This window comes from Agelaius tricolor, unplaced genomic scaffold (genome assembly GCF_023055355.1).
Source record: "Agelaius tricolor isolate 1412-34295 unplaced genomic scaffold, bAgeTri1.0.p SCAF_46, whole genome shotgun sequence".
Taxonomy (NCBI): Eukaryota; Metazoa; Chordata; class Aves; order Passeriformes; family Icteridae; genus Agelaius; species Agelaius tricolor.
In genome coordinates this window covers 1606409-1626944 of record NW_027269306.1, presented here as the reverse complement: position 1 = coordinate 1626944, position 20536 = coordinate 1606409, and the positions used below count along the sequence as shown (strand labels likewise).

The following is a 20536-nucleotide window of genomic DNA, read 5'->3' as shown; positions in this document are numbered from 1 at the left end:
CAAATTAGCACTAATTTTGTTCCACTTAATCTCTCTACACACCACTTCTTCTCAGGTTATGGTTATTAAGTATCTAGATATATAAAGCACCTTTTCTTCATATGTCTGTCCCTAGAATCATTAGACTGTGTTCAAAAATCATCAAATGACTCTCTACTGACTCTGGTCTAACATAGAGCTATCTGATATAAAATTAAAAGAGAAACATTAGAAATACAAGGAATTCTTAGAACTTTGGGCATGTAAGCCAAAGCTTAGAATTAAATACAGGATTTGATTTGAGACCTTGGAAAAGGCTTCCAAACTTAGGTGTTAGAAGTGAGAATGTGAATTTATAGTTTGAAGTAGAGATACATTAAGTGGAGGAAAGTTGAGAGTTTTAGAGTTTAAAATAAAAGTAGTTACAGAGGTAAACAAGGAGTTTAAAATGCAGCACTGTAGGTTTGTGTGCCATAACATGATTGGTTAAGAAATCTTACACTGGAGTATGGGTCCGTAAGATGAAGTATTTAAGGATTGGGTCAAAACCATAAATATCCTTGTTGGCAGTGTTTTATTGGTCAATAAATCCTTAAATGTCTTGTAACTGAGGGTCTTGTGACCTTCTGAGCCATGCAGTGAAGATGTGAGCTGAACTCACCCTTCCTGCCTATGCAGAAGATAAGAAAATAAACTGCACCATCTAAAAACTCAAAAGTCCTGTTTCTAACTCATTCAAAACTCCTTCAAAAATCCCCATAGAGAAACCCCCAAACTTAGTGTAATATTTAATTTACTAAATTGGGTGGAGATCATGCCCATACGTGGTTTCCTGTTCTGCTGGTATTTTTTTAACACTTCAGCATTTTCATTCTCTGTGTATCCAGAGGACTGAAGTTATGTGAGACCACTGACTGTCTCCTGCAGGCCAGTATGAAATAATGCCAGTGAAATACCCCTTCTATCAGTTGTTAACCAATGTACATAGGTCACATTTCCCCAAGATACAGAATCTGCATCAATGTCACCATTTCAAAGAAGGTGGTGTCATATGGATGTGGAATGCCAAATTCATAACAGCAACCTCAGCCCTTCCCTCTCCTTTACTGACACAACAAAAAGTCTAATAGAAGTTAATCACTTTATAATTAGTGCTGTTCTCTCTCCAGACACAGGAGAGCTGCAATTTCCTAGTTTTGGCATGGCCTTTGTTTTGGGTTTCCATGTGTGTGGGGGCCAGGCTGAGGGTGCTGAGGGGAGCAGAGACTGTGTGACAAAATGTGCACCTCTTGGAAAGCTGCTGTGTTCATTGGTGGTTGCTGAAGTGTGGCAGAAAGCTGCTTTACATGGTGGTGAGTTTATTTGTACATCCCACCGCTGAGTATTGCACACATGCATGCTCTCAGTCCTTCTTGGTCATGAGTTGCATGGCTTTTGTATTTTAAATACGTATGAAATTGGATGTAACAACTCCTTTCTCCGTGCTGTTGTGCTTTGATTTTAGCTTTGCTTTCTAAGGTTAGAAAGATATTTTCAAATATTTTTCCCTTTTTTTTTTCCTTGTGGCTGTGCCTTAAGAGAAAGCTCTTTCCTTTCTGAGACAAACCTAACATTTTGCCAAGCATGTGATTTACATGCTTTGAGGTGAATGGCAGTACACAGGTCAGTGTGTTTTAGCAAATCAAAAAGTATGAGTGATTTAGTGGCAGTCATTGGAGTGGATTCATTCTGCAATTTTTAAGTTACAGTGATGTAGGTGAATTTTTCTTCTGTGTGAGACAATGTCCATTTAGCTCCTCTTAAAGATTCTTCAAATGTTTTGAGTTTTTCATGAGAGAATAGTTACAGATAAATTTCTGAAATGTCTCTGTTTATGTTGCACCTCTAACTTTCTAGTGGTTGAGCTGTGAGGACAAGCAAGAGCCCCTTTTGTGAAAATAGACTGTGATCAGCTTGTTGGAGGTGGCACTTGGTGGCCTGCACTTGCACTTCTGAAATGGGTACTACAAGAAACTCCTGCAGTAAGAAATACTGTGTTTTCTGGCTGGGTGTAATCTAGTGGGGATTTTTGGAAAAACTTGAAAGCTGACCTCTGAGCTTTTTTTGTCTGATTAATGTGCATAAAGTGTGCCTTTGTCCCAGTACCACTGAACCTTTGAGTACTTCAACCCAAATCTGACAGGAGATGAAAATCCCCAAGGTGCCAGTGCCAGAGGTACAAACAGCAGCTGCAGAGTAGAGAGAGGATTCAAAGTGACTCCTGCAGGGTGAAAAGGAAGAAATTGGTAGTTGTCCTTGCTGTTTTGCAGTAGCTATTTGGCAGGTCACTGTGTGCATAGCTCTGGACTAACTCAATAACTCGTGTGGTGCCTTTGTGTGCTATAGGAAACAAAACAGAGATTGAGGGTTGTTCATTGCTGTCTGGGGAGAGCAGTAGTGCAAATTTGAAGAAACAGCAACAGAGAAGTATAATTAAGTGCAGTGGTTGTTGATAGGTTTGTTTACATTTGTGTGGCATGACAGCAGATTCTCTTCTTCAGCAGAATGCAGCACAAGCGCGAGAGGCTTCCTGACTTCTGAAGTGGAAATAGTTTCCTGATGTTGACTAAGAGCCTGGGTTCTTAGTTCTCTCTCCAGCTCATTGCTCAACTCCTGCTTCTCATGGCACTGCCACTGCAAGAGGAACAAAAACTCTGCAGATAGAGCAGGGAACTTTATTTTAAAAAACAAAAAAACACAAGATAAAGCAGCCATACCCCAATACATACAAACAAAAAACCCTCCACCCAGCAACCAAACCAACCAAACAAAAAGCCACAAACCCCCAAGAGCAAAAGACATCCCCACCCAAAAAATGTACTGGGGAATGGGAAGGGAGTGCATGCTCAGAGATAACTGTAGTGTATACACCTGTACTTCAAGGATTGCCTCCTCAGAGCAGTGTACTGCTGGATTTAATTTTTCTTCCCTTAGGTCCTTTGGTTGGGTTTTTAACCACCCTGTGAAGAAACAAATACTTTATAATGTCTTCCTTGCTTGAACTGGTATGTAGTATCTTGTGCCAAACTTCTGTAGGTCTGAGCCTCTGAGTAAATAGCTGAAAAATTAAAATTAGCCCAGATTGTTCTAAAATATGCTTCGATGCTTGACATCTGAAATATTGTAATGTGGGATTCCTCACATGTTTCTCCTAAGCACCGTCCTGTAACTCTGCAGCAGCTTGAGCAGGAAGGAAAAGTACTTTATGCCTGTAAATTACCTTCAGTGGGAGTCACATTGACCTTGTTGATAGAGCACAGTTAATTCTGTGCTTGGGGAATTCTTCCACCAGTTGGAATGGTGTGGGTCTAGCAGGAGTGGAGGCCAGTCCTGTTCTGCCTCCTGTTAAACGCCCAGGGGTCAGCATCTCCCAGCTCAGTCCCTGGGCACAGAATGCACCTGGAGAGGCTGTGCAGGAGCAGCTCCCTGCTGCTCCAGGTCGGCAGCACTGTGCCTGGCTAATCTGTGTAATTATTTAGAGTATTTAAGTATCTGCAGTTAAGCAGGCAGGCTTTGCTGCCTTAATAACATCTTACGCAATGGGACCCTTCCCACGCTCCTGGCGGCTCCAGGCTGGAATTTCAGAGTGCACCAGGGCTTGGAGTCACTGGAAATGGACTGTGTGCAATTAACAATATTTTCTTTTGCAAGTCAAAATATCTTTTTTTTTTTCTCTAAAATCTCTTGTAAACAGTTATTCAATTTTTTTTTTTTTTACATTGAATGAACTGTTACATTTTACTAGAGAACTGGTAGCTGAAAGGGATTAATACCCTAGGTGTTAATTTATGATGTGGTTTAATTTAACACAGCCTTTTTTATTTTTTGTCAAACTTAGCTTTTAATTTAAACTGGATTTTAAAGAAAATATTTTAATTTTTGTGCTTTCCATTTATAATCAGACAAAGTTTCCTATTTGTTTTTTCTTTTTCATTAGCTGTGGTTTTTTGCTTTATTGGACTCAGGTGTGGCTTGTCTAAGAAAAATGCAAAACATTTGTTGTGCTTTGAAATCTGATTTGTATAATTTGCATAATTGACAACTGCATGCTTAGGGGTAATGGTTTTGATATATTTTAAAATAATAAAAATAAGTACTCGACACATGTCTGGGATCAACAAATGTATCTCAAGTAGACCTATATGTCATTACAATATAATTTCCCCTGTAAAGGGGGAATCTTCCTATGCTCAGTCTCATTATTTTTCCTGTGTCAAACACAGCCCATTCTGTAAAAGATGGGATGAGGCAGAGGGCTGTCTCTAATAACTTAGTGAAGAATGTAAACTCCAAGATGCAATCAGTGTCCAGCCTCTGTAGCACATTAAAGGTAGCTTTTGCTGCTTCTTTTCTCTTTTTTTTTTTTTTTTTTAATTAATTAATGACATACTACACTTCTGGCCAGTCCAGTTCTGTTTTATGAAATAGGTTCTGTATTTGTTGTGTGAAAAGGTTCTGATGAGGAGCTGCTGTGTGGTGCAACAGGCAATTTTATTGCATGAGTGACCAGTGCTTTGAAGTGTGATCAGTGGCTGCTGATGTTGCTGAGCCAGACAAGAGCCCAGGAAAACGGGGAGAATTGTGCTGGAAGGATGAGGATGGGTGACATTTTCCAAGCAGCCCTGTGTCAGTACTGTGGGGTAGCACTTTTTGCCAGTGCAGAATGAGGAAACTGTAACTTGCTTTCCCAGGCCTTTGTGCAGCCAGCACATCGGCCTGTCCATGTAACAAACATGTTTTCTTTGGATTGTGTTCCCTGTGCACTTTAACCTTTTTGGTTATTCCCCTTTGGCCCTTCTGGGGGGTTTTGGGACCCTTCATTAGGAAGGCCTGTGCTCTGTCTCCCACCCAGCATTATCAACATCAGGAAACACAGAGTGGTGTTGGGAGATGAGGAAGGAAGGAAGTTAGACTTCAAAATTCCCCAGTTTGGAACCAGTTAGGGTTTTTTATTGTTTTTGTTCCTGTTGCTGAGCCTAACAACTTTAAAATAAATTCCCTTTATTTGAAGTACAGTAGTAACAAATGATGACACCACTTGCAGGTTTTTTTTTTTTCAGTTTCTTTCTGATTTTAGTTAGATGCTGCAAATGGAAATGAGATTTGAAAAAATGAGGGTTCTGCTTGTATTGACATTGTTGTTGATGATTCCATGAAAGCAGAGAGGTCAGAAGTTCCTTTTCCTTGTTTACCTCTGTGTTAGCATCCCACAGAAATGTGAGGGTAAGGGCTCTGCAGAGGTGAATGGAAAATGTTCCCCATTCTGTGCCAGTGGCATTACCCTGAATGCAACTTCGTGCAGGAAAAGTTATCTTGGAGAAGGTTATTTCTGTTCTTTCCTATCTCACATGTCTGTGTAAAACCTGTGTATTGTGTGTGCTAAGAAATGGGTGGAGAAGTGAGTGTACATATCTGTGGGTTGCTTTTGATAAGAAAAAAAATGTAAACATTTTCATGAGAAGTATTTGCTGAGAATGCAGAGCTGGACTTGCTTTCCCTTGAAAACATCTGAGAGTTGATTTCCAGGCAGTAGTCAATTTTCACAGCATCAAAATTGAATCATCTTTAAACTAAAAAAAAATCACCAATGTTAAAATTCAGATGTTAGGTTCTTGGTTGGCTGCTAAATGTATTTAGCCTTCCAACCTGTGACTGATGTATGGTCTAATTTCATTAGAACAGGTAATCCTGTGTCATGCACCTCTTGAATGTTCTTTGCAGCAGTTTTTTTTAGAGCACTTTGGGAACAAATTCATGATGAGCTTGGTGTAATAGTTGCACACAGGATAAAGAAAATAGCTTATAGGTTTGTTCTGGAAATGATGACTTGACAGTAGCCTCTGGCAGTGGAATTTAGCTATCAATAGTGTGTTAATCCAGTTAAGTAGAGAGCCTTTCATAGGGAAATAAGAGTCATGTGTTCTAGCTAAATAATTACCTTTAAAGTAATCATGCAACTTGTAAACATTGCCTCGATATTTTTATGATTTCTTTTTTTGACACAGCTATGACACAGCAATAACTTCTTATTGAAGCAGTTGCACATGCAGAAGCTTTGGATGCTATTTATTTCAGAACATTCTTATCTAAAGCTGTGTTGATACGTGTAGGCACTGACTTCATCAGCTAGCTTTTGCCTGTTCCTGTTTACTGTTTAGAAAATACCAAATGTATGACAATTGTAATGACAACAGCTCTAAATCATAGCAAGCTTGTATTGAGACACACTGCTGATTTGGAGTTTATGAAGCCTGCTTTATCTGGTTAGTAGGTGTTCCCAGGGGTCAGTTTTCATCCCAGAGATCCCCCTGGATCCTCTTCCCCCTCTGGAGGTTGGGTGATGAAATCCCCTAGGAGGAAGAAGAGCCAGTTAAATGCATGATGAGTTCCTGCAGTTAACCCCTGCAGTGGAATTTTAATCACTCAATTAGTAGATTTTTAACATAGTTTTGTTTTCTGTGCTGAACAGTGAAACAAAAACCACTATGATTTCACTTGTCTCTCATTTCAGTGGGTATAACTGGCACCAGTGGGGCATAAGAAATACACAACACAGTGAGGTATGTGCTTATTCTCTAGAACAAAGCCTATTTTTGGTAGTCCGCTTCAATTTGGTAGGCTTGATTTTTTTTTTTTTTCTTTTTCTGCTGATGAAACTATAATCACTGAAAATTGAACACCCTCTCCCCCTGACCTTGGCAGATAAAGTCTGATGATGCTTGTCAAGTTGGTTTGTTGGTGTTCCTGGTAGTTCCATGCTGCTTTAAGGCTGGAAAGTTGATGGAATCTAGTGAGTGGAAGCCTGTCATCTGCATCCTGTCATCCACAGTTCGTAGGAACATAAAATGATATCAGGGATATGCATTTGAGTCTGTTTTTGTCAGGTTTAAAATCATAAAATTGATTTAGGAACAGGTCCAGCATCTTTGAGAAACCTTCACACCTATAGATTTATAAATCAGTCGACCTGTTTACATCAGGTTTAACTGCTGCAGCTCCATAAATATGTTGTGTAATTACACTTTTAAATTGCAAAAATGATCACTTCTTACTCTATGGAGCTGTAACCACCTTGGGGAAAGCACCTAGTAATCATAATGCACTCTATTGCTACATGATAGTTAATAGGCCTTGAAGTGGATGCTGTAACATTCCATTGGCCATCCTTAGAGGACCTGAAAAGGCAGCAGAATGTAATGTTCTCTGTTTTGTAACAAGGCCATCTTGCCTTTTATTTCCAGGGACACTTGTTTGAGGTCACTAAGGTAAAGGCCTGTTTCCTTGCTACCTCACCAAAGCAGCTTTCTGTCTTTAGGTACTTACAGTATCCTACAAGGCTTGATAAGTCAGTGACATACTTTTTGTAAACTCCAGTGATTTTCACCTTGAGATGAAAATTTATTTCAAAAATGCGTCTTTGGGGATTTTTTTTGGATGTCTGACGCACTTCATGTCTTTCTCAGTTGGTTATTTCTGTTTATGTTTGTAAAAATGTAATCTTAAATCATAGCATAAGCTGATTTGCCCTAAGGCCATTTCCAGTGTCAGAGACAGAAAATAATAATAAGAATATAGAGTTTGTCTAGTTCTGAAATGACTAATGAAAATACCTGCATTTATCATTATGCTCTAATGGACTCTTCTTCATAAGGTTATGTTACCAGGCTCTAATTCTCTTCTATTTTGATTTTGATGTAGATCTGATACTGTTCTTGTTTCCAGCTATTTATTCTCAAGGGTCTATTTCTGTAGAAGGCTTCAAGTATTCCAGCTTCTCAGCAATTGTCTGATAATGGATAATTTTGCTGCTCCTTTCCCAGCAGCATCATTAATGTATATGTTGTTTACAGAGCCATGACTAGGCTGGTTGACAGCACCTCTTCCTGGGTAATTGTAAACAAATTTGTAAGCCTGTCTTGGCAGTGGGATTACTGCCAAGGATTTATTTAGTATATTGGCCTGCTTGTGGTGGTTTATGCTACCCTATTCATGGATAATATAAATTCTTATTCTTGTATAGTCAATACTGTTCACTGATGTCAATTTTAAAATTGCCATTTTGTGAGGAATTTGCCATTTTCCATTCAGGAAAACTGATTATGGGGAAAATTAAGTTACATAGGAGTCCCACTGAGCTGATGATTTCACCTATAAACTTTGTAAGTGTCAGGGACCCAACAGAACTATAGCACCTTGATGAATCTAGAAGAAAACCACCGAGATTTCCCCCACTAATTGAGGTGTGTGTGTGTGTGTAGGGACTGCTCAGCCTGCAGGCAGCAAAGTAGGACATTGCTGAAATGGAGCTGGGGGTGGCTGCTTTTGGGAGGCGTTTTTTTCTTTCAATAAGACTTTTTTCCCCACCCCTCCCAATTTTAGCATATGCAGGTTACACTTATTTTTGTAGCTTGACTTCTTCCTAAAAGTGAAAAGCCCAATGTAAAACTGCCAGAAAACGAAATGAGCTTGACTCAAAAGGAAATATTAACTCTGTTAGCAAAGACACAGCAAAGCCATTGCTAGGAGCTTTACTAAAAAGCAATGACATAATGCAGGGCTGGCCTTTGAAAGTTTGTCCTATCAATTTGTGGTGTGACAACATAACCTAAAAATAGTTCCTGGCACTAAGAAAAGGTAGTGCTTTGATTTGAGGATTTGTTTTTTCCCCCCATGGAAAATGCATATATGCTGGAAACAAACCAATGTGGAATTGTACAGATATCCAAGGAAATCACAGATACCTTTTTAGTAGAGATTTGTCAACTGCACTTCAGTTTTCACCTTTTCAAGGAGCAGGAGCTCCTGGTAAATACTGCCACTGTGCAGACTCTCGTAATCCCATAGCCTTTAGGGCAGTGTTCAGGGTTTGGCTATCACACACAAAATAATCCAACTTCACAATTATTTTATTTTTGCAATTTTTGTTAGTTGTTGATGCTTTGAATAAATTTTTAGGTGGTATTGTCTTGGTTTTGTATTTTGGTACAAGTCATTTGAAAGCTGAACCCAGAATATCTCCCTGGCCTAGTATGGGACTTAAATGGATTGTGGGCCTTATGTAGTGTATATTTCTATTCTCTATTGAGGACATATTTGAGATATATGACATTGATTTTATATTAATGCATGCTTAATAGTTCAAATGAAATGACAGTTGTGTTCTTGAAATAACTATTGCTGTTATTTTTTAAAGTCCAGGAAATGTTTATTGCCCCTCACATTTTTCCAGCAGAACTTGTGGGGGCCTTGTGAAATTCTGTGTAATTCTTTCTCAGCACTCTGAGAAGAGCAGGCAGTGAAGAAAACTTCCCTTTCATTTTCCTCTTGGAGACAAAAGTTCTTCAGCCCCAGCTCAGGGCACTGAGCAGTCCTTGTGCTTCAGCCCAATTTGAGCAGTAGCTCCTCTGTAAATGAGGGGAAAGTTCCTTGTCTGTTTGATCCTTGTTGCTTCTGTTATTATTGTCAACAAGTGTGCCTTTTCCTAACATGAGTGTCTGGCTATATTGAGAACAGAATGAAGTTTTTAGCCATAACTAATGAGCTACTTGTAATTATTAGTGTCCTGGACCAGACTCAAAGGGTTCACTCAGATGAAAGGCTCCCATTATTATCCATTTATTATCTAGATCTCAATTTTATCTTTTTTTTTTTCTTTAAACTGCATTACCTGTTTTTAACTTCCATTTGCTCACAGCAACATTTTAACATTCAGCACGGTTAAAAAGAATTTTCAGTATAATCTGGTTACCCTGATTTCTTCCTCTAGTGTGGTGGTAGAGGGTCTGGGGTTTAATATTAGATATCAGGCAAGAACTGCTTTAAAAATATCACGTTTATGTAGTGAGAAGAAGAAATGGAAAAAAATCCCTACCCAATGTTTTAATGTTTGGGTAGATCCATTTTTGAATGTAAATTTATTTCAAAAATCTTTGCAAAGCAGGGCTTGCAGAAATGCTGGGGCTCTTTGCTGTGGTCACATTCCTGTTGTAGCACGCTGGCAGGTCTGATGTGACATCAATTCTGAATGTAATAGATACATAGTTAAGCAGTTTATTTTGGGATCCAAAACTCTTCTAAGAATAGACAGGCTCTCCTTTCAACGGGAAAGGACAAATAAACTAAAATGGAATAATAGGGAAGGAAAAATAGGGGAAACAAGCATTTAGGAGAACAATTAAAGAGGGTTTTTATTAGGGTTCAAGGCTGGGGTGAAACATTTGTGGAGGGACCATTGCAGCTGAATTCTTGCAGCAGGCTGTGGAGTAATGGGATGGGCTGGAAGGCTGAGCAGTCTAGCCTACCAAAATAGACTTGTGTAGTTTTCCTATTAGCACTCCATAGGTTAAATTCATCAGGGAGGGGGAAAAAATAACGTTTAAATCTTCTATAGGAATTTTTTAGCTCTGTCAGGACATTACCAGGTGGTTTTTTGTCGTGCCCCAAAGCTGAGTTGCTGCTGTGTTTCCCCATGGATGTGTCAGTGGGATTGCTAAGCCATGGGTAGGGATGAGACTTGTTCTGATGGTGTCATGTTTACACCACAGGTCTAATCATAGAAATTTGTATGGGAAAAACTCAGCCAGTCAGCCACTGAGTTCACTTGCCAGAGCATAAATAACTGCAGCAGAATTCCAATTAAAATTAAGGTTGTTAAGTGCTGGTGTGTACTGTGCGTTGGGTGTGTTTTTCTGCAGTGTTCTGTGGAAGTTACAGATTCCCACAGGACATTGAGCCAGACATGTATGGGTATTAATACAACAGAACATTTAGTGACTAGAAACATTTAAAAATATTTCTATTCACTAAAAGGTCTCTACCAGTGTAACCTTGAGAAAACAGATTTAATTTCACGTGTGTTAATTCATCTGCCCCAGCTGTTGCTCTGTAGGTTTTCTGTAATAACTTTCTTTTTTCTGACTACTCTTTCTAATTTTTTGTGTTTCATTTTGCAGCTGGTATAGGTACTAAGTGTCTAGATAACATTTTATATAGGGGAGTATCCACAGGGAAATGGATTCTGGTGTTCCATTTATGTAGTGAACAGGACATGGACTTCCAATGTCAAGCTGTGGCATCAATACATGGCATTTTGCAAGACACTACTGATTAAATTGTATGTGCTTTGAATATTTGAATTCTAAGTGATCACATTGCTGTTAATAGATATTTTTTAACAAATGCTAGCTTCTCCTACAAGTCTGTTGCTTGTCTTTCAAAATTAAACAGTTTTAACAAGCCTACCATATCTGTTTATCCTGATGTCATGTTGTCAGTGTTGAATCTTGATTTGACAATGTTTTTATAATCTAGTGTCACTACATAAATTATCTGTAATGAAAATATAGATGTTTTTCTAAGATTACAATTTTTTAAAAACTTCTTTCACTTTTTTGGTGAGCTTTCTATAGCTTAAAATTTGAAGTCAAAATTTATCAGTCTGAGTTGGAAAATTTCACCAGAACACAACTTTGCATCACCAAGATGGGCAGGTATCAGCAGTTTAAAAAATCCTTTTCACAATGGACAAGGATGTGGGCAGATTTTCTTACTCTCTGCAGTATTTTTGGGATGTGGTCATCTCCAGTGCAGAATTGCTGTGCAACAGCTTTGTGCTGGAAAATGATTTCAAATAGTTCAGTGGTTTCATGGCTTATTGAGCTCTTGGGCTGAGCTTGTTGCCCTGTGTTGGAGAGCAAATTCTGTTACAATTTTTGCTGAAGAATCAAAGAAATTTTCCTTTGTGTTTTCAGGTTAGACTTTTCTTTGGTGTTGGGGATATTTTTGTGTGAGTGATTTTGTTTTTTTGAGGGGCGGGTTGGTTGTTTTTTTTTGTGTTTTGGTTTGGTTTTTTTGTTTGTTTCTTAATAGCTGCCTAAAATAAAGTAATATGTTATGATACACTTGATTTCTTGATATAAGAGCAACATCCTTGTGTTTTCTTTTTTTTTTTTTTTTTTTTTACATGAAATGTTAAAAAAAGCAGAGATACTTATGCTAATCAGTCATATTAGAAAATAATTCCTCTTTCCACTGCTGGGTTGTTTTTTTACAGCAGGATCTGTCTGCTTGCTTCTTTAGCACCACCATACCTTTGTACCCTGAGCCCAGTTGTAGGACTGTTGTCATCAAGGGCTAAAACACAAAAAGCCTTTGCAGAAAACTGATTTACAAGGCCTTGGCATTCTTGACTAGGATGCTTAAAGCAAATATTGCTGTGCTTTTTATTCTTTTGTAGGAACTCTCAACCTGTTCTTCAGCTGATGTGTTTGAGCACTGCAAGTCCATAGGGTTAAGAAATTGTATTCCCACAGAATCAACAATAACAAAGTAAAGTAGGGAGGGAATTAAACTCTGACATGTCTGAGCTGTGAGGCCTTGAAACATCCCACGCTGTGCTCTTCTCTTGTCCTCCTCCAGAGCTGGAAATGTGTGTTTGATCCTCTCCTTGGGTGGAGGTCAGCTCCTGGCTGCCAGCAGCCCCACAGCCCCTTGAGCTTGCCTTGACTGCAATCTCTGTTCCAGACAAGATCATTTCAAGTCTGGTTTTCTTCAGAAATAATCTGGACAATTGAGCAGCTCATCTCAGAGCTTTGATGTGTACAAAAGCTCTGTGTGAGATTTTGGGTGTTCTCCTCTTCTGGGCAGAGGCAATGTCTGTGTGACCATCTCAGGGAAGGATAAAGCACTTGCAGGGTGGTCCCACAGTTAGGAGTAAATCCTCCATCCACACAAACAGTATTGTCCAAATTCAGTTCTTGGTAAGTAACCTCATTTGACACTTAAAATATTGGCACTGCTATCTAAAATGTATTAAATAGCAGGCTTTATTTATCAATAAAGCATCTGAAGAGTTTACATCTATACCATTTTGTTCATTCTGTTGCTGCATCAGTATCTACTTTGCTTAATTTTCATGTAATTCAAAAACTGCTTAACCTATCAAGTGTATAAATAAACCACTCGGTAAGTCTTTTCAAGGAAAATCAAAATCATGAAAAGGCAGAAGCATAAACATCTGGTTTTAATAAAATCAACTCCTCCTTTCACAAGAGATGGTAGATAATTAGAAAAGAGCCTGCTGAAATCACTTGTTTTATTCTTATCTGAATACATCAAAGAGGAATAACTAAATTATTATCTTCAGTATTTTTGGTACGTGGTTTGAGAAAGTATATTAGCTTAAAATTTGTGCTTGCTCTTTCAAAACAAATTTTTTTCAGTATCAGGAAAAAGATCTAGGATAATTTATGGTTTTTTTTATTATTTGAGGAAATTTCCTAGGATTTAATTTTTTGTCTCATTTAATTTCTTGGTGAATTTTCTTTTCCCTGTTCAGTTATGAGCCGTAAGTTCTAAAGAATGTTTTTGCAGTGATTGCTTCTTTTTTTAAGTAGTCACATACATGGGCTGCTTTCTATATAAGAGTTTTAAATCCTTCTCTAGGGCAGATCAGGGTTCAAAGTTAAACTGGCAGCTGCATGTCAGTCTTGTATGTTATATATCTGTATATATATAGATAGATAGATAGAGATCTCACTGGGAGGCTCTGAGGGGAATTAGGTCTTTTCTAGTTGTTGAGCATGCATAGTCCCATGAAAATGTTTTATTAGGCAAAAACGAGGTTTTTCTGTAGAAAAACTCATCCTGTGGCCATAGGATTTTACGGGAGGTACAGAGACTGATTTGCCTTTGTCTTCACTACCACCTCCCATGCACCAAACCTCTTAAGAGGAGGAATGATTCTAGGAATGAGGGGGTAACTTCCCGTATCAGCTTGAACATAATTATTTTCACTGTATTTTAAGGTACATGCCTTGAATTGCAGAGAGTGGTGGAATTGAGTCTTTGCTGCTACCTCAAAGACAAAGATACCCCTGTCCAGCTTAGCTAACATTTCCTGAGTCTGTCTGAGCACTTATAGTTTTGATTTCCAAGTCCTCTTACATTCTTAGAATTTAAAAAATAGCCCCCATCAGAGTCTGCTGCTTATGTACTTCCTAATGCCTAATCATGGAAGAGTTAAAAGAAGCCTACAAAACTATAGATTTATATTCACGCTACTACAAAAGCCAGGAGTGTGAATGTAAATCTATAATTCAGTTTTTGATTTTTGATTTGCAGCAGTTTTCCTTCCAAAGAATGGGGAGGAAGGCTCGTTGTCTGGCATGGTGTACCATACTTGCACTTCTAAGATCAAATATATGTCAGCACATGACACTGCCAATCTGCCTCTGACATCTCAGTGCACTTAAAAGAAAGAGACAATAAATTCAACTATAAAAGTGTTCATAGGAAGTGCAGTTGAGTGGATTTTTAAAATGTGTAACACAACTATTTTAAAGACACCTATAAATAATGTTGATAAAATTCTTATTTTAACAAAATGACATTACAAGTAACAGTTATTCTGACCCTGAGGAAGATTGTCAAGACTAGAAGGTTGTACAGAAGCTTGTAGTTTGTGTCAAGGGATTTGCTTGGATAACACATATATATTTGTGCAAGAATAGTGATTTTAATATGTAGGAAATGTATGTTCTCAGATCAGCAGCCTATGTATCCTAGTCTTTTGTTGCTGCAGAAAATTTACTGTAGCACAAGGTTGCACTTCAGTGTCTTCTGATGCAGTTTTCTTACAGCTCTACACAATTGATGGCTGTTCTTGTTCTACACGGATTCAACCCTTACTTGTGGATATTTTCCTGTCTATCCATTCTTAAATACTCCTAATATTTTTTATCTCAACAGTGACCTGTGATTTCGAGAGTAATTGCAATTCTGGCTTTAAAAATCCACTTCTATGTTTAAATCAGCCTTTATCTCAGAGTGGGTGGGGGATTCCTTGGTCTTCTAGAGTGAGGCAGGGCATTAGAAACACCTGTCTGCTTCTCTTCCCTTATTTATTATATAATTTGAGTAATGTTACTGATCATTCATTCTTCCTTGAAGCTTTATAGTTCTAACCAGGGTTTCTTCTTGTACCCAAATCTCTTCAAGTCTTTAATTTGTATTGTTCTTTTTTCTGCGTCTTTTCTATTTGATGTATCCTTTTTCAGATGGGGGTGACCAAAACTGAACCCAGAATTCAAAAGTGAACACACACTATTCAAGGTGAGGGAATATCACTAGTTTTATATAAGGCATAATATTTTTTATATGTCTTTGTCCTTTAAAAATAAATACTGATATCCTGATTATTTTTTCTCCCAATTGTAAAATATTTTTCTTGAGTAATCTGTAAAGTTGTCTAGACTTTTCACTGAGAAGTTGGTTAATTTATAACATAATTTCTTCTGGGTAATTAATTAATGAATATGGTACATTAATTTTCACTATGGTTTACTATACACCATGTATGCTCTACTTCCTGTTGTTGTGTTGATGTAATTGCATATTTGAAATTCCTTCTGAATCACGAATCCACTGTAGAGCCAACTGATCTTTGTATCCTTCATCATTTCCAGGTTTTGTCATTACATGGTTCCTTCCCATTTCATTCTTCAGATTACTGAACTGTACTTGCCTAGGAGTTTTTTCTGGGTGTTGCCACCTTGATTTTGATCCCTCCAGCCAAGAGTCTTTCCTGTCTTCTTGCAGATCTTGAAGGTTTGCATTCCTTCATGTACGTGGTAAAGACTGGTATTGAAGAGAGTGAATTGTACATAAGAAAACTCATCAGAATGCCCACTGCCATCTCTCATTAACTTACTCACTGCATCTGCTCCTTCTCCTAGGCCTCCTTTCTTTAGGAGAAGAATTGTGCATCTCACAACCCATGTGTGGTTATTCCTTTCAGGAGGGATATGTTTGCGTTGTGCTCACGATGGCAGCAGGGCTAAGACTGGTTTTACTCAGGCTGGTAATCTGGTTTGGCTTTAATTCTTGCAAACTGGATTCATTTACATGAATGGTCCATACCAGGGCTTTCAACAGGTCATTAATAAAAAAAAATATAAACATCCTGGCCTTTTGATGGCTTCCTTGTATTACTATTTCTTATCATTGTGTTGTGACCAGAGTAGGTAATTAATAGGCATTGTCAGCACAGTGGTAAATAGAGGTAGTAAAGTTTGGTAGTAAAGTTTGAGGGGAGGAAGGCTATTTCTAAACTGCCCACTCTGGAGAGCAGCAGGGAAATAAGCCAGTGCTGTGATCAACAGTTGATACATTGACCCTCCCACACTGCCAAAGAAATAGAAATAAAAATTACTCAATCTTTAGTCTCACTTCCTTGATCTCTGAGGGGGTATGTGTAGTGTGACTGTGTTATACGACCTTCAGTGGGAACATAGTTAAGAAATTATTCCTGCATTCAACTGAATTTTTCATGAAAGTGAAAAAGGGAAGCTGCTGTTGTTATTGTCTTGTGCTGTTCTTCAGTTGTTACTTTGTACAACGTCTGTTGGGTTTTAGCTTTTTCATGTAACTTCTGTTCTAAATTGGATTTCTAACCAACCATTTCTAGGTGATGATCATCTGAAATGGTTTGACTTCTTACAGATTTTTTTTTATGACTTATTTTTGTAGTATGGGTAATTCTTGCTCTCCATTCTTTGTTCCCCCAGTAAGGGGGGAAGAAATTTTGTAAGGGTTGGAAGAAATTTTCTGTTACTATGCTGCAGTTTTGATTTTTTTTAGCAAGTTTTTGCTTGGGGTTTGTTTTTATTTTTAATTTTTTTTTAATCCTCCATCAAGGAACTATCTCATTTTCCTTCAAATGTGTTCATTTTGTTGCTTTATTCCAAGCTGACTAACATGCTGAAGCTAAACTATTTTATGAAACATTCTGGTCTTTGAACAAGTTAATGGAACAAATTGTGTGATTTCTTTTCTCATAAGCTTGCAAAAAGTTATAGGATAGTATATGTATTTATGGTCTGTGATGTAATAAATGGAAATGTGACTATCCAAACAAGCAGCTGAAACAGGTATTCATTTGTCTTTCATCTTTTTAGATCTTTCTAATTGTAAAGTCTAAGCTGTGCTCTTTTATGATAACGTTTTAAATTAATGTTTAATTAACAATGGCAAGAAGGAAATAGGTGCTTTCTCTCTAAAATCTTGCTTTTAATTTAAGTACATTTAAGTAAGATTCAGTGTCCTTAAGAAGTTTAGAAAATTCTGGTGTTCTCCTTGATGTCTTGGTATGGGATAACAGGTGCTGTTTGCTCAGGTGGAGACTGTGGTGTCTTCCGGTGCATTGAACATCTTGTGATCTGCAGTAAAAACCAAGCAGGAGTGTGTGTGTGTGTGTGTGTGGTGCTGTGTTGAGAGAGAGAAATACTCTAGTTACACTGTTTTTTGAGTAACCTGATATTAAAGGGACTGTTGGGACATCTGCAGTTCCTACCACTCTCATATCTATGCTTGTAGTTAGGAAAGGGAGTATCTTCCTTTTGAGGTGCAGGGTGAAATATTCCTTATAGGAGAAAACAGCTGTGGGTCATCTTAAAAACAAAAATCGAAGAACAATTCTCTCCACTTTAACACTTTTCTCTCCAGCTCTCCAGACAGATTTTAACAGAAACTTTAAAAGAAGGAGAAACAGAAACTTTAAGAGAAGGAGAAGCAGGTGTTTTTGAGCATGACATTGACAAACTTTTGTTTAACAAAAATATTTGAGCTGGTTAAGACCACTCCAAACATAATCAAACTCAGTTACAGTTTTGCTGCAGCTTAATTTGCTGTGAGAGAGTTGCTCCATTTTAAGGACTAGCATGGTAGGTGCCATTGGCCCTAACATAGCAGCAGCTCTTCATCTTCCTCTCTTCAAGCTGGCCTGAAAATATTTTTTTGTGGAAGGGTGCAGGTAGCTGTGCTCAGAAGCACATTTATTTCCTCTTCTTTCTGGCTGGCAGGTCTGGTGTTGGCAAGTGAGGAGCGCTTCTCCTCTCCTGAAATACCTCCCTTTTCCTTTGACTTACTTATTACTGCTTTTCTTTGTGGAAAAACTACCAGATTACTGTATTTTGAAACACAGCAAGTATTCTGTCTTTTTTTTTTTTTTTTTTGGCATTGTATCTCCCCTCACAGTATCCCTCCTTTGGGATCCTGTCTCTCCACAGGGACAGCCAGACCAACGGACTGTGGCTATTTTTGCACGGCGCACATATTAACCATTGAGTAAACCTAAGAGGTTTTACAGAGCTTATTTTAGCAGAAGCATTTGTTAAAGCCCCTGTATCCATAGGCTGTGTGTATATTCATTAACTATTCAGGGCTGTAACATAATACAACAAAAGGAAGTGTATTTTAGCAGAGATCTGTAACAACCATAGGCAGCCTGGCACCCAGCCAGGGGGAAAGGCAGACTCTTCTCGCTGCTATTTCTGTCTTGTGGCATCCAGAGATGTTGAATTGATTTCTTGGATAATGAAACTAGCTAAGACATACTGCAGTGTCAGGATCCTGCATTGCAAAAATACATATGTTTGATCCCCAGAAGTTTATTGTAGTCAAATCTTTGGAGGCAGTGGAAAACTGAGCCTCTCCAGTTTCACTGCCAGCGTGACAAGATTTAGCCTTCATATAATCACATCCAAAATGGTTTGTGGCAAGGATAGGGAGAACTGAAGTGCCAGCATGAATGGAAAGTACGTAATTATTTAACAGAATATCCTGTCCTATAGATTCTCTCCTCTAAAAAGTGTTGGATTTTCCCTGTGGCAGAAGCCCGAATGGTTTCACTGGTCAGAGATGGGGCAGAGCATTGGGAGTCCTTTCCCTGGCGGTCAACATTCACCCTTGGAGCTTGAAATATGTCTGTGTACAGCTTCTACCAACTACCCCTTGTGAAAGGGGATGGAGATGCTTCAGCTCTTGGTCTGCTCTACAGCCACAAGATAGCTTCTCTGTCCCAATGTAGCATAAAAACAGGAATTTGTTCCCAATCCAGTACCTGTCATTGATTTAAAGAATATTTTGATAAAGGTAAATGTCAGAGGAGAATGAGATGTGTAGGTATTTACTATGATCAGAGTCTGTTTTGTGTGTGGAATGTCAGTAGACCATATCAGGATGTCCTGAAGCATAAGATTGGTGAGCTTTTCCCCACGTGAGAGATCCCACATTTCCTGGTCAGTTGGGTGCTCCTGTTCTGCCCAGCTGCATTGGGAATTACCCTCTTGGTTTTAACCACCTTCCTGCTCTCCTGTGACATGCTGAGCAAACAACAGCTTGTCTGCTTTAAAAGTGGATCCCTTCATAGTGTGATGCTTGAAATAATATTTTACATCTCCAGACTTCTTTTCATGTTAGAATGCAGATATAAATCCATTCTTTCTCCTTTTGTTAATAGCTTGAATGAGCTGGGAGGGAAGGTTTTAAAAGGACAAATACAATGAAAATGGATATTTGTGAAATACTTGAGTTCCATTCCACATGAACAGAGATGTTAAAAGCCCCTTTAGCAGCTGTGTCAATACCAATTTTTCTGGTTCTTGAGTGGAGACATAAATTCAGATTGTGTTGGTTAAATAATTCACATTTGTTTTAGGTGAAAAATAACACCTGCTCTGTTTAGCAAATGCAATGCTTTCATTTAAGTGATTTAAAAATTGATCACATTCAACTGATTTGAGTTCATTAAGGGATTTGCAGTTACATAATTAAATTGATATTTTAAATAGCTTTAACTGTACTGTACAGTTGAGAAGTGTGCAAGTGGATTTTCAAATAAAACTTCTAGTTGGGTTTTTTTTTGAGATGAAAGACTGATGTGTTTGGAATATAGTTACATATAAGACATTGAGTGGACAACTAATTTGAGACATACTGGAGGAATGGGAAAAGTTCTCAATCAGGGATAGTCTGTTTTCTAGGCATATCAGTTATTTTCATGTACATAGCAAACTGGTATTTGTAGGGAAAAAAACCATCTCAGAGCTGCAAAATACTAGCACAGGTTACTTAGATAAATAAAAATGCAATTTCTGATGCTGTGATTTTACTGAAATAATTATCAAGAAACATTGTTTTTTTAAATTTTTTTGTTTGTCATGTTGGATGTTGAATGAATTGTTCCTTCCCCAAGGAAAAAGCTTCAGTAACCATGTTTGATTTGCAGAGCACCAGAGATCATACTGGGATTGCCGTTTTGTGAAGCCATAGACATGTGGTCGTTAGGGTGTGTGATTGCAGAGCTCTTTCTTGGATGGCCACTGTACCCAGGAGCACTGGAATATGACCAGGTAGTAGAATAAATTTCACAAGCATATGTGCACTTTCTGCAGCTTAAGACTTTCAGATCATTAAATACAGAATTTTTAATGCTAATAAATCCCCTATTATGTAGCATTTCTTCTAGTCTGTTCAATGCTTTTAGTTTAGCCTTATTGATTGTCCTAGAAACATAAATCCTGATTCTGACCCAGACTGTATATTGTGCTGCTTTTTTTGAATTAAGTTTCCATTTGTCCTCTCCCCTCCATCTTATGAAATAGATGATGATGGAAACCAAAGTTTGCAGCTACCATCACTGCATTATAATCTCTCTTTCATTTGCCATGAACAGGGTTGA

At 38.1% G+C, this 20536-nt stretch overlaps 1 protein-coding gene across 3 annotated transcripts in view; it reads left to right on the top strand.

The window, feature by feature from the left end:
- Positions 1-20536, top strand: part of HIPK3 (homeodomain interacting protein kinase 3) — a 69676-nt gene that overhangs the window by 26878 nt on the left and 22262 nt on the right. For all 3 annotated transcript variants that reach the window (XM_071455238.1, XM_071455239.1, XM_071455240.1), the window contains exon 3: positions 20084-20207. In XM_071455238.1, the coding sequence (XP_071311339.1) occupies positions 20084-20207 (124 nt within the window). The remainder of the gene's footprint in view (positions 1-20083; positions 20208-20536) is intronic.